The sequence below is a fragment of the Nyctereutes procyonoides genome, unplaced genomic scaffold, assembly GCF_905146905.1.
Source record: "Nyctereutes procyonoides isolate TBG_1078 unplaced genomic scaffold, NYPRO_anot_genome, whole genome shotgun sequence".
Lineage (NCBI taxonomy): Eukaryota > Metazoa > Chordata > Mammalia > Carnivora > Canidae > Nyctereutes > Nyctereutes procyonoides.
The window spans coordinates 42806215-42819180 of NW_026575133.1; the positions used below are offsets into that span (position 1 = coordinate 42806215).

At 45.3% G+C, this 12966-nt stretch overlaps 1 protein-coding gene across 2 annotated transcripts in view; it reads left to right on the top strand.

The window, feature by feature from the left end:
* Window positions 1-10544, top strand: part of SLC16A14 (solute carrier family 16 member 14) — a 29020-nt gene extending 18476 nt beyond the window's left edge. For both annotated transcript variants that reach the window (XM_055346355.1, XM_055346356.1), the window contains exons 4-5: window positions 2055-2966; window positions 10027-10544. In XM_055346355.1, the coding sequence (XP_055202330.1) occupies window positions 2055-2966; window positions 10027-10178 (1064 nt within the window). In that variant the 3' untranslated portion in view covers window positions 10179-10544. The remainder of the gene's footprint in view (window positions 1-2054; window positions 2967-10026) is intronic.
* Window positions 10545-12966: the final 2422 nt, after the last annotated feature.

Consider the following 12966-nt stretch of genomic DNA (forward strand, 5'->3'; position numbering starts at 1 on the left):
ACACAGGCAGAGGGAGAAGCAGGTTCCATGCAGAGAGCGCGACTTGGGACTTGATCCCGGGTCTCCAGGATCACACCCTGGGCTGCAGGTGGCGCTAAACCGCTGAGCCACCCAGGTTGCCCCCCCCCCCTTTTTTTAAGGGTAGACCCACAGCTAACTTCTGGATTATTGTGAAAATCCAGTCACCTAAAGCCTATAAAGCAACTGGCCCATCATCCATCATTGGTACTTAATTAATGGTAATTAGTATTATAATTGTATGTATGATGGCTCTGGTTTCTCTCAAAGTCAAGTATTTCTGGAACTATTAAATGATGCTGAACTAAGGAGACTTTGGCTCTGGGACACAACATTGGTCAAAGTCTCTTTTGTACTCTCATGCTGCCATCCTAATGTCAGGAAGTCTCAAGCATTAGAACCATATGGAGCCCCATGATCATTGAAGTAGGTCTTATGGTTTCCCTCTGTCTATACCTAGAAGTTGATAATGCACCCACAACCTCCTGGCCAGTATTTTATTTCATTTCATTTCATTTTTTAAAAAATAGATTTCATTTTTTAGAGCGGTTTTAGGTTCACAGCAAAATTGAGCAAAAAGTACAGAGAGTTCTGTTATACCCCGTGCCCGGAGCACACACGGTCTCCCCCACCAGCATTTTAATTTTGTTGGTGGAAATCACCAACTGATCCAATTTTTCTCAGAAAGACACAAGTGGAAGTCAGAGCTACAAATAAGTATTATGTGGTTTTGACATCCAGTAGCTGGGTATATTTATGGGCACATTCCTTTTATTCTTCCTATTAATTTGTGCACAAATGGACCCATTCCTGAGGCTTCTGCAAATTGCCCGGACTCGCTCTCCATCCGCTTGTACATAAATACTTTCCTGAGCGCTTAATGCAGTTGGCAGTGACAGCAGGGCCCCAACATCTGTTCATTCTTTCATTCATCCGTCTTCTCACCCATTCATTCATTCTGCTATTCTGATGTGAGAATGCTGGATTATTTTATTATTGGAGTAGCCCGTGCTGCAGAGCCCTTTGGAGGGAAATGACGGGCTGGAAGATTCCATGGATGACCCTCATGGTGCTTACCCACGGATCTTTTTTTTTTTTTTTTAAAGAAACAACAACAACAAAACACTCAAGACACAGACCCAAACTGGATTTTATTGAAATGCCAGGAGCAGGTGCATGTCAAAGTAGGGAGGGAGGGAGGGAAGGAAGGAAGGAAGGAAGGAAGGAAGGAAGGAAGGAAGGAAGGAAGGGGAAGGAAGAAAAGGAAGGAAAAGGAAAAGGAAGGAAAGGAAGGAAGGAAAAGGAAGGGAGGAAGGAAGGAAGGAAGGAAGGAAGGAAGGAAGGAAGGAAGAAGGAAGGAAGAAGGAAGGGAGGAAGGAAGGAAGGAAGGAAGGAAGGAAGGAAGGAAGGAAGAAGGGAGGGAGGAAGGAAGGAAGGAAGAAGGAAGGGAGGGAGGAAGGAAGGAAGAAGGAAGGAAGGAAGGAAGGAAGGAAAGGAGGAAGGAAGTGCAGGCTGTATGAGGTGGCAGGGAGGGGCATCCCCTCTCTCCTCTCCGCCAAGGGCCGAGTGGGCCGCTGGCCCTTCCCCCACCCGCCCCCACAACAGCACGCCTGGGCCTGCAGGGCCTTTCCCCCTGGACCGTGGAGGCCCCAGCAGGGGCTGGAACACTCCTTTTTTTCCTCTCTTGTGAGCGAGGAGAAGGAAAGGATGCAGGAGGGGGAGGTACGTTTCATACAAACGTTACTTCTTTGTGTAAAAGGGAAAAAAATAGCATAAAGATGAACCTGATGAAACGCAGATGACGAGGGCATCAGTGGCTGAGCATGTGCCTTGGGCCCAGGTCCTGACCCTGGGGTCCGGGGATGGCGTCCCGCATCGGGGTCCCCTAGGGAGCCTGCTTCTCCCTCTGCCTGTGTGCGTGTGTGTGCGCGTGCGTGTGTGCGCGCGTGTGCCTGGTGGATAAACGAGACCTTGAAAAGAAGGAGCGAGCTGCAGATGACCTGGGCGCGCCGCGCCCCTGTCCCCACCGCCCGCAGGCTTGGGCAGCGGGATGGCCTACCTGCCGGCCGTGGTCACGGTGGGCAGGTACTTCCAGAAGAGACGCGCGCTGGCGCAGGGCCTCAGCACCACCGGGACGGGGTTCGGCACGTTCCTCATGACGCTGCTGCTCAAGCACCTGTGCGCGGAGTACGGCTGGCGCGACGCGATGTTCATCCAGGGCGCCGTGTCCTTGAACCTGTGCGTGTGCGGCGCGCTCCTGAGGCCCCTGGCGGCGCGCGGGGACCCCGAGGGCCCGGGCGGGGCGGCGCCGGCTCGCCCGCCGGGACCGGGACCGGGACCTGGACCTGGACCGGGGCCGGGGGCCGCGGACCCCGAGGAGCAGGCGGGGGAGCCCCGGGGCGCCCTCGGGGTCCTCAAGACGGCCGGCCGGCTGGGCAGGAGGGTCCGCAAGGGCTTCCGCGACTGGTCCTCGGGCTGCTTCGGGACCGCCTCGCTCTTCACCAACCGGAGGTTTGTCGCCTTCGTTCTCTGGGCCTTGTTCGCCTACAGCAGCTTTGTCATCCCCTTCATCCACCTCCCGGAGATAGTCCACTTGTACCGTTTGTCCGCGCAGAACGACGTGTTCCCTCTGACCTCCATCATAGCCATGGTGCACATCCTCGCAAAAGTGATCCTGGGCGTCGTGGCCGACCTGCCCTGCATCAGCGTCTGGAACGTCTTCCTGATGGCCAACTTCACCCTCGTCCTCAGCATCTTCATTCTGCCCCTGATGCACACCTACGCCGGCCTGGCCGTCATCTGCGCCCTGATCGGCTTTTCCAGCGGCTGTTTCTCCCTGATGCCCGTGGTGACCGAAGACCTGGTGGGGATCGAGCACCTGGCCAACGCCTACGGCATCATCATCTGTGCCAACGGCATCTCGGCGCTGCTGGGACCACCTTTCGCAGGTAAGCGCCGCGGGGTTGCAGATGCTCCCCGCGCCTGGGGACGGTTGGTTGGGTTCGCCTTTGTATTTTGAAGTCCAAGGCAAATGAGAAAGAAGCTCCGGTTTGCCTTCACCCTCCTTCCCCTTTCTTTCTTTCTTTTTTTTAATATATATATATATATATTTATTTATTTATTTGTTTATTTATTTATTCATGAAAGACGCAGAGGAGAGAGAGAGGCAGAGACACGGGCAGAGGGAGAAGCAGGCTCCATGCAGGGAGCCCGATGTGGGTGGGACTCGATCCCAGGACTCCAGGATCAGGCCCTGGGCCAAGGCAGGTGCTAAACCGCTGAGCCACCCAGGGATTCCCTCTCCTTCCCCTTTCCATTCCAGTCCCCCAACTTGTCACTGGCAAATGGTAGCAAGGGAAGGGTCATTCTTTCCAACAGAATGCAGACGAGCTCTGATCTTTGTCTGCGAAGGCCAGGCTAGTAAGGTGGGCGATGGAATAGTGCAGAAACCCCGGTCCATCCAGGGGAGGCAGCCTCTGCCCACCTCCAACGGATTTCTGTCACCAAGAAATGTGGAAAATTATTGCCAGATCCTCTACTGTTAGGGTTTTTGTCCTCCAAGAAAAAATGAGGACTCTGGGCTCAGCTCTTAGGTGACAGGTCCAGATTTTTTTAATTGAATTTCCTTTAACTTAATTTCTTTTTAAGTGAACAGAGTTGACATACATTACATTAGTTTCAGGCGTACGACATAGGGGCTCAATAATTATGTACAGTGTGGGATGCTCACCATGATGGGTGTCATTACCACAACATTTCCACATTTTTAAAACACGGTGTGTAGGTCCCACACAACACATGTATGAGCTGGATCTAGCCCGGTAACAGTTTCTTGTCGCTGCTATAATAATTGCCACAAACTTAGTGGCTTAAGACAATACAGGATTATTATCTCTCAGTTCTAGAGGTCATGAGGCTGCAGGCTCAAAGTATCAGCAGAACTGCATTCTTTCTGGAGGCTCTTTGAAGGAATCCCCCCCAACTTTTTTTTTTTTTTTTATCTTTTAGAGCTTCTAGAGACCGCCTGCATCTGTAGCTCCTAGGCCCTTCCTGCACCTTCTAAGCCAGTGACACAGCAGTGGTCATAGACCTCTTTCTGATTCTGACTCTCCTGCCTCCTTCTTGCACTTATAAAGACATTTGGGTTACATTGGGTCTGGGGAACAATCCATGATAACCCCCATCACAAGGTCCTTAACCCAGTCACATCTGCAGAGTCTTTTTTTTGCCACATAACATGACATTCATAGGTTCCAGGGATTAGGGCTTGAGCAGTTGGGGAGAGTTGGGGCATTTGCCCACTGGAGGCCCGGAGGCCACCAGCTGACGACATCCAGGGCAAGCTCTCTCACACGTGTTCACCTCAGTTCAATGGAAAACTTACTTCTTGCAATGGGCATACCAGAAATCACAGGTACCGACGAGTCCTATGGCAGCCGGGGACCTCTCTGAACCTGTTGTTTGTGGAAAAACACATGAGGATTGGCCGGTAGTCTTAATCCCCAAGAGGCCCAGGTACTGGACGAAGGTGACAAAGTCCACCCTCTGTCCAGAGATTGGAGGCAGGGGCTGGGGCCAGACCTCAACACAAAGGTGCTAGCCAGAAGTGGCGTGCAGGGCTGCCAGGCCAGGACTGGTGGCTTTTGTCGAAGCCACCAGAGGTTTTGTGCAATGCTGTAAACGGACTTGTTAGATGCCCGCACTCCCTGCTCATCTGGCCCCTCCTGGCCCTTTGTTCCTGTATCCTCTGCAGGAATCCCTCTTCCAGGGAACCCAATAGGTGCAGGACATGGCCATCCCTGTCCCTTCCTTCCCAGTCTCTCTAGGGATCATACAGTCATCTCCTATCCTAAAACCTCACTGGCTTATATCAACACATTCACTTTAAAGCACCCTACAAAAATAAAAAATAAAATATAATAAAATAAAATAAAAATAATAAAAGTAATGAAGTTCCCTACAGAATTTGAAGCTCAAGAAAGCAGGGATTTTTGCCCATACAGCTGACAACACTGGCAGCTGGCTGAATAACAGTTTAAGAACCAAGACTCACTTTAGGAAACCCAGCAGCCCACGAGGACCCCTCCTAGGTCAAGCTGCTCCTGTTCTTTGCCTGTATGCAGAGATGCAGGCACAGCATTTCTAGGTGACGGTCAATAACTATGTAAGTGCAGCAAACTGTATTGACAGCCGTAAAGTCTGAACTCGCTCAGTGATCTGTAGAATTCTCAGTTAGGGATGCATCTGGCCATAAAAGAACACCCCACCAATGGTAGCTTAAACAGAGATTTAATTTATTTTGCATCGAATATAGCTGACATACATTACATTACATAATTGTGTCACGTAAACCAAAATCTATAATTCAGAGATACCGGATGGTGTTGAGATAGCGTCTCCAAGAACCTCTTGGCCTTTTCCTCATGCCAGTTGCCTCATGGCCACACAATGGCCACTGCAGCTCCAGCCCCTACATCCTCGTCTGTAACAAGGAGGAAAATGGGAAAAAAGACTCCGTTTCAGCAGACTTTCATTTTCATCTGATTGGCCAGAACTGTGTCAGACAGCTAGTCCATGCTTCAAAGGGAATTGTATTTTGCTTCCTAGCCTCTGTAGTCGAGGAGGGAAAAGAAAAAAGAAGGGAGGTTGGGGGATGGATCAGGCAACCAATGGTACCTTCCAGAGATGTTAAAATGAAATAACCCATTAAGGGGATGCGGATATTATCGGTGGCTCATCCGTTCTCTTGCTGAAGGTTCTCCAGTTATATTGTCTGTGGGAATGGAATCTGTCGATGGTTCTTTTCATGATCCAGGCGTACTTTCTGCTTCTCATAGTCAGTCTGGGGTTATTTTTACACCGATCCACCAGTTTTCAGTAGCAGCATCCCAACACAGCTGTGAGGTGGGGCTTAGGCAATTCATGATCAATCTTCATTAGAGCACCGACGTCGGCCTGCATGATTTCTTTATCTCATTCCCATGTCATGTCCTTCTCACCAAATAGCATTCCAGAGCACTTTTTGGAGGGGAGGAGAAAGGAGTTAGAATGGGAAGCAGGGAGTTATCTCGAGCCCTCAGTCATCAGGCGTTACCTCTGCCTGCTTCAGGGTCCTAGACGTAGGCTCGGTAGCTGAATGCCATCCATGGACTCTGAAATCAGTGTTCTGCTGTGCGTCTCTAGGCCAGCAACCAAGGGGACTCTCTTATTATGTGTTTCTTCTCCTTGCACTGAAATCATCCACCAAGAAATGCTGAACAGCATCGTTGGCTAATGGCGTTGCACTTAATGCACAGACTTTCCAGGCCAAAGAGCCAACGTCCAGTGAGATGTAAGCCTGGTCTTTCTTGCCTCGTAGCTCAGAAGCGACTGGCAGTACAAATGACCAAATTACCACATTAAATCCTTGCTAGAAATTCAAGGTGGGCCAGGAATTATTACCTGCGGGGTTTGCTACAGGGAAAATGATTGTTCACGTTACCTTTTTCTTTTTTAATGGGTTCAGAAATGAATGTGTTTTCCATTTTTCAAAGTGGTTTCTACTGGCATACAGAAATCTGGCACCATTCTCTAGTGTGTTAGACAATCGCTCAGTTCCATTTAGAAGAATGTACAATCAGAGAGTGAACAGACATTTCAGCTGTGTCATTTAGCAACAAGAACTTCTTGATCTAATTCATTTATAATATTGTTGGGCATTCAGTTCATCTCTGTAAAGATGTCATAAAAGGGCATACTTTTCTAGACGTTTTCAGTGCAAAATACAGCAAAACGTGGCCACCAGAGTTGCCTAAATCTGCGTATACCTCCTCTCTTTGCCTAAAATATAACAGCATAGCAACAATTTGCAGTGTTTTTCATCAAAAGCTGGGAATACCTACTTAATAAATATGAAAAGTAGCCATCATTCCTCATCTGAGAGCTCTAAGGAAAAGTGAATGCAACTTCATAGGGAACCAGATTTTACTTGGAAGCTGTTGATTTGAATTGATGGTTGGATCGGAGTTGCCAAAGGATGCCAGGCTCCGAACCAAGGAACTGGGATCAGACCCGTAGGGAGAGGTGGTGAAGGATGAATGAGGTGGGCAGAAACATCATTTCTCTGAAGAGTTATGTCCCTGTGTGCTGGCTATCAAAGCTCATGGTGAAGTCCTATCTCTCCTGACCCGCTTTGCCTCTGATGCAGGAATGGATTCGGTTCAAACCCGCAGAAATGTTACAACATTTCTGCCAAAGATCAAGGGCAGGATCCAGAGTCATTTACAAGTAAATCCTAAAGGTAGACCAGAGAAACCTAGGGGATAATTCTCACATAAAATTTAGGACAACTGCTCCAGTTTGTTACTATGAAATTGTTTGGAGGAATTGGGTGCGCTTTTTAAAAAAAAATGGACACACGAGTTACTTTTATATATTTTTTATTTTTTATTGTTTTTTACGACTTACTTTTAAAGATAGACCCCCTTTTACAAACATTTATACTTTTTGAGGAAAGAAAATATTTTAAAATATGATGGACTCAGTTAACAACTGTAACAATGTATAATGTACTTAGCATTTTCTGTAGTCTGCAGGGGCAAGAGGGGGGATCGAGCGGAAAGCAGGGGATGCTAGGGTGTTAGGGACGATGGTGTTTATTACCGTCCCCGCAGGAGGGGGAACTGAATACGGACAGACAAGAAACCAGGAGAAAATGTGTTTAGAACTCCAAAAATTGGTGGCTCATGCTCCCGGTTAAGCTTGGGGCTCCAGGGGAAAGAGGGAGGCAGGGGCCACATCACAGAGCCCCGGAGCTTATCATATTCAACTACTTCAAACAAAAAAGGAAATACGTAGTCTGAACTAAATACAAATTAATTTTCCAGTCAGTTAAGACTTTGTCCCATCTCTGAGATCCATGTTCAGCCGCAATGATAGTTCAGCTCATTTCAGATGTCAGTGTTTGGGACTCACAGCCATGATCTCAACGCTGTCACCCAACCATATGAAAAGCACAGATTTAACTATTGAGGTGACAAGAGCACCTTTCATAGGGGTTGAGTGGGGTATGAGAACCTCATTTATATTTATTGATTGTTTTTAATTGTGGCCTCTAGATAGCCCCGTTGCACACTCAGTTTAGACACAGACCACACCTTGTTCCCTGCGAGGGAACCCTTCACTTCTTCCTAATTCAGAGGCTGGAGGGTGTCACACAGCGACACTGAGCCGAGTTGGGTGCGTTCTTGCTCATATGTCATATCCCAGTGCCTTCCTGATTCGGTTCTGAGGCCGAAGCTTTGCTTTTGGATTATATATTTAATCTCCCTCGTTCCTCTGGTTGCAAACTGGAGATTAAGAAAAGCCAGTAGAGCTTTTTCCCCACGCTGCATCTCAAGAGTGCGGGGTTTTCCTCTTTCGTGTGTTTGGATCAAATAACAAAACTCCAAAAAAGTTGGTTGACTTTTCAAGTGTATCTGGAGTCCACAGCTTGTAAGTGGTTAAAATATATAAATGTTTCATGCAGGCAAGTGTTTGTTTTCCTTTATGACTACCTTGACTCACCCAGGCCTGTTAATTATGCAGGAGATACAATAAGGAGCGAGACAGACCATTGCCAGGAAGTCAGAGGTACTAATTGGCACATTTAGCAGTTGCTTTTGTGTAGCTGTTTGTTGGTGGGAGAAGGTTCAGTTGCATTTATGCAATCATGTGCCAGTTAGATATTTCTTAAAAAGACATTTTTGCCAAGTGTTCACGAAACACCATGTTTCGTCCTTAAGTCATTCCTGTTTTCTTTATGTCTTTGCTAATATGTACCTGTTGATATGAAAAAAAGCGAATGTTCAAAATTTACGTTTTTACCATAAATGAAATTCTTGTGGATGGCTTCATCCTCTCAGTTCACATGGTTTGGCTACGTGGGGACCGTGACATGTGACTGATTCTTAGATTTAGTCACTGACGTCTAATTACATTTCATTAGTTTCTTTAAAAAAATTTTTTTTTATTTAATCATGAGAGACACATAGAGAGAGAGAGAGAGAGAGAGAGAGGCAGAGACACAGGCAGAGGGAGAAGCAGGCTCCGCGCAGGGAGCCCGACGTGGGACTCGATCCCGGGTCTCCAGGATCACACCCTGGGCTGAAGGCAGATGCTTAACCGCTGAGCCACCCAGGCTGCCCCATATTTCATAATTTCTGAGAATTTTTTTTCACACTTTAACACTTCTGAAATTGGAATGCATTTTACAAAGTCCCAGGAAAACAGAGTCGTATTTTAACTGACAAGGATATTTCTTTCTTATCGCTACATAAGATAATGATGCATCATGCAACTCGTGATACCTTAGAATCCTTGAAGTATAGTAGTGTTTTGCGGAGTGCCTAGTAAGATTATTATATGAAAGTTTTAGGTTATAGTATTAAAAACTGATAATTTAGTCAGCATTGAAGGTCATATCCTTGACAATTTAAAGTTCTCTGTATATAGAAATATTAAAGTTTTATAGCTGTAAATGTGAATTTTATAAGACATGGACCATCCTTATAGAACAGATGTTGACTCTCAAATATTCCACAGTGAATGAAAGTTCAAATGTCTTCTGCTCAGCCTCTTTTGATATACCCTAGAAACTTCTTCAGAAGAGTTTCGAAGGTTTGAGAAAAGATTTGTGGTTATATTTGTGAAAAAAGAAAATCATTAGGTTCACATTTCATGGCTGGCTGTGTGCCAGCCTGAGAGACTCAGGGCTGGGAGCCAGATTCTCCCAAGAGTCGGCCAGCTACTGTTTCCATACCTTAAGCACTTTGTAAGGTATCCTAGCAGCTTGGAAGCTAAATGCCTGCCATTTTCAGGCCCTGAGAACTCTGGCTTATATAGCCTGGGCTTAAAAATGGCTAAATGAAATGTTTGGGGCACTATATGACATATAAATAAGTTCTTATAGAAATATTTACAGGAGTGAGAATTGTGTTCTTGACTTTTAGCAATTACGTTACGCTGAATAGATTCCTTTTTGTTTTGCAGGCTGGATCTATGACATCACAGAAAAATACGATTTTTCCTTTTATATATGTGGCTTACTCTACATGGTAGGAATACTCTTTTTACTCATTCAGCCATGTATTCAAATGATAGAACAATCCAGAAAAAAATACCTGGATTCTGCCCACGTTTAGCGTCATGTTGTGTTTCCTGGAAGATTTCTTTGTGGTACTCATGCCTACCTCACATGGTTGCTGTGAGGAGCCTGTGACGTTGTGGGGGAAGTGCTTTGTATGGTTGCTGGCACTGTCACTTGTAAATGCCATGGTCACGACTTCATCTGAAAGCTTCACTGCCTCTTGGGTTGGGAAGAAGCAATGCGCGCAAGGTATGTAAGACTTACCTGCTTTTTAGAGATGACAATGTCCTTCGAAGATGGCCTGTTAAATAATTGGTAGAAATGCCCTTACAGAAACTATTCCATCATCACCCACTGGGCCTAAGCTTTTAGATACAGCTTTTGAAAAACCAAGATGAGGAATAAAATCTTTTCAACTCAACTACTCCTTGTACGGTGGAAATACATTATCGAAGTGCTTCTGGAAAGCTTATAGATGAATGGGTTTCAAGCACAAGAATACGACGAGGCTTCAGAACGTGTTACAGGTCACTGTTGATCTAGTCAACAAAGCAAAGGCAAAGGCAGGCTCTAATTTCAAAGGTAATACATTTAGTACAATTAAAGAAACACAGTTTATATTTTTATGGAAGAATTTTGCAGCGAGGGAGCACAGGTTTTCAATCTTCCTCTAAGAAAAGCACCTATCATCCATCCTAATTTAGTATTATTTAGTGGTTAACTGAATCCTAAGACAAAACCTAGATAAATAATAATGACTTCCTTAGCAAAAAGTCGTATCTGTCACGCAAACATGGAATCAAGGGCTATGGTTCGAGCAATTTTACTCATATCATTGGCCTCTTCGTTTAGAAGCATGATCTGAGGTTTATGAGAATTTTTTTTCTGAGTTTCTCCCGCCCACTAAATAAAACAGAGAAGCAACTACTGGCTGATATATAAAGTTGGCAGTTAAATCATCTGGAAAGTGTGTTACTAAGCCAAAACGAGCGACTCTCAAGTTGCGAGGGTAATAAACGGAACAACCTTAGGCTACACGTCTGTGCACTTGACGCTGGAGTGGTGGTGACCCTTGGTCCTTCTCTGGGGCCTCTTGTTATAGAGACAATTCATCTGCCTGAGCTCGACACGCTTTTAAAAATTGTTCTGTTCATTGATTTCATACGCAAGATAACTGTAATCCATGACATCGGGTAACGCTCTTCCTTTATCCGAGATCTCTATTTTTCTAGGCCAATTTTCCGACTGCAGCGTGTTCTCCCCCAGAATCATTTCTGAAATCTCGGGCTGCCTTACTTAATTACACATATTTTAGAACCATTTCAATTTCTACTCACAATTTGCTCCTCACACACATACAAATCCTTTAATGCCATTGCCAGTGTCTGGGGTCAAACGCATCTAAAGTGAGCACAGACCATTCTCAATTATCCTTGGTTATTAGAGGCAGGAATTGTACCAGCAATTGGCATCACCGAGTGTTACCCCAAGCTTGATTTTCGCCAATAGTTTCAGACTTTCCCTCCACCGAGTGCTTCAGAGTTGTTAACAAGTTTCCTTCGTGTTCCATCTCCATTATTTCCTGTTTTAACGTCTAGTGGGAGGGGTTGTATAACCAAAGGGACCACCAAAATCACAATAATAATAAAAGGCAGCTAATGGAAAGGAGAAACAAAAGCATGGTTAGTATACGCACTCAATATTACCTCTAATGACTCAAGAATCGCCTGTAAATTGTTATAGATAATAAATTGCATGTCATCCTCCATTTGGTTCAACACGACGACCTATTTGTTATCATTACAGCTTTGGCTGCTGTTTTAGAATCCAGCTGTCTATTTTGATCAAGGTATTCCTAAATCCTGAGGCAATGCTCTCTCTCTCTCTCTAGATATTTACTGTAAAATCAGATAATTAGACTGAAAAAAAACACGTGTTTTAAAACGGACTACAGGGATCCCTGGGTGGCGCAGCGGTTTGGCGCCTGCCTTTGGCCCAGGGCGCGATCCTGGAGACCCGGGATCGAATCCCACATCGGGCTCCCGGTGCATGGAGCCTGCTTCTCACTCTGCCTGTGTCTCTGCCTCTCTCTCTCTCTCTGTGTGAATATCATAAATAAATAAAAATTTAAAAAAAATAAAAAAAATAAAACTGACTACATGACTTCCATTACTTCCATTTTCAGACAACACCGAATTAAGTATTTTGAATGGTGCTATAGCCAATGCGTTTTGATGCTTGCGCTGCTGGCTGTGCATCATGAACAGGATCTTTTTAATCCAGTTACGCGGCTTTCGTTATACCCAAGTTAGATCGGCTCATGTGCAGTTTATACAGGTGTTCACTGACTCTCTGCATTTATGGAATAGTGATTTCTACCAAATCAGAAGTTCCTATTTTACAAAAACAATAAAACCTGCTTGCAATATTCATGTTGATAAGAGAATAAAAGAGAATGCTATGAAGAATCACAGCAAATAAATGAATACTTCTCGTTTAAACTATGTTATTCCTTACAGTTCTTTGACAATATTATAAAGGGTTAATTGTATATTTATACCATGTGTTTATAGTGTGCCCCTCACATACCCAACTAATTTTTATTTACATATGATGAAATAAATTTTGTCCTCTTTAAAAATGGTCAGCGTGTCATTGTATAAAATCTCTATTTCCTTGGCCTTGAGGGGGGATGTCCTAAACCTAAACTGATATTTATCTATTTGGTTCTTTACCCTGGAACAGTTTTTCTCTAGATGTGGTCATAGAACCACCTGGAGAGAATCATGTATGGAAGTTGTTAGAAGTGCTCAGTCCAGCTATCACATTTGAAATGTACACAT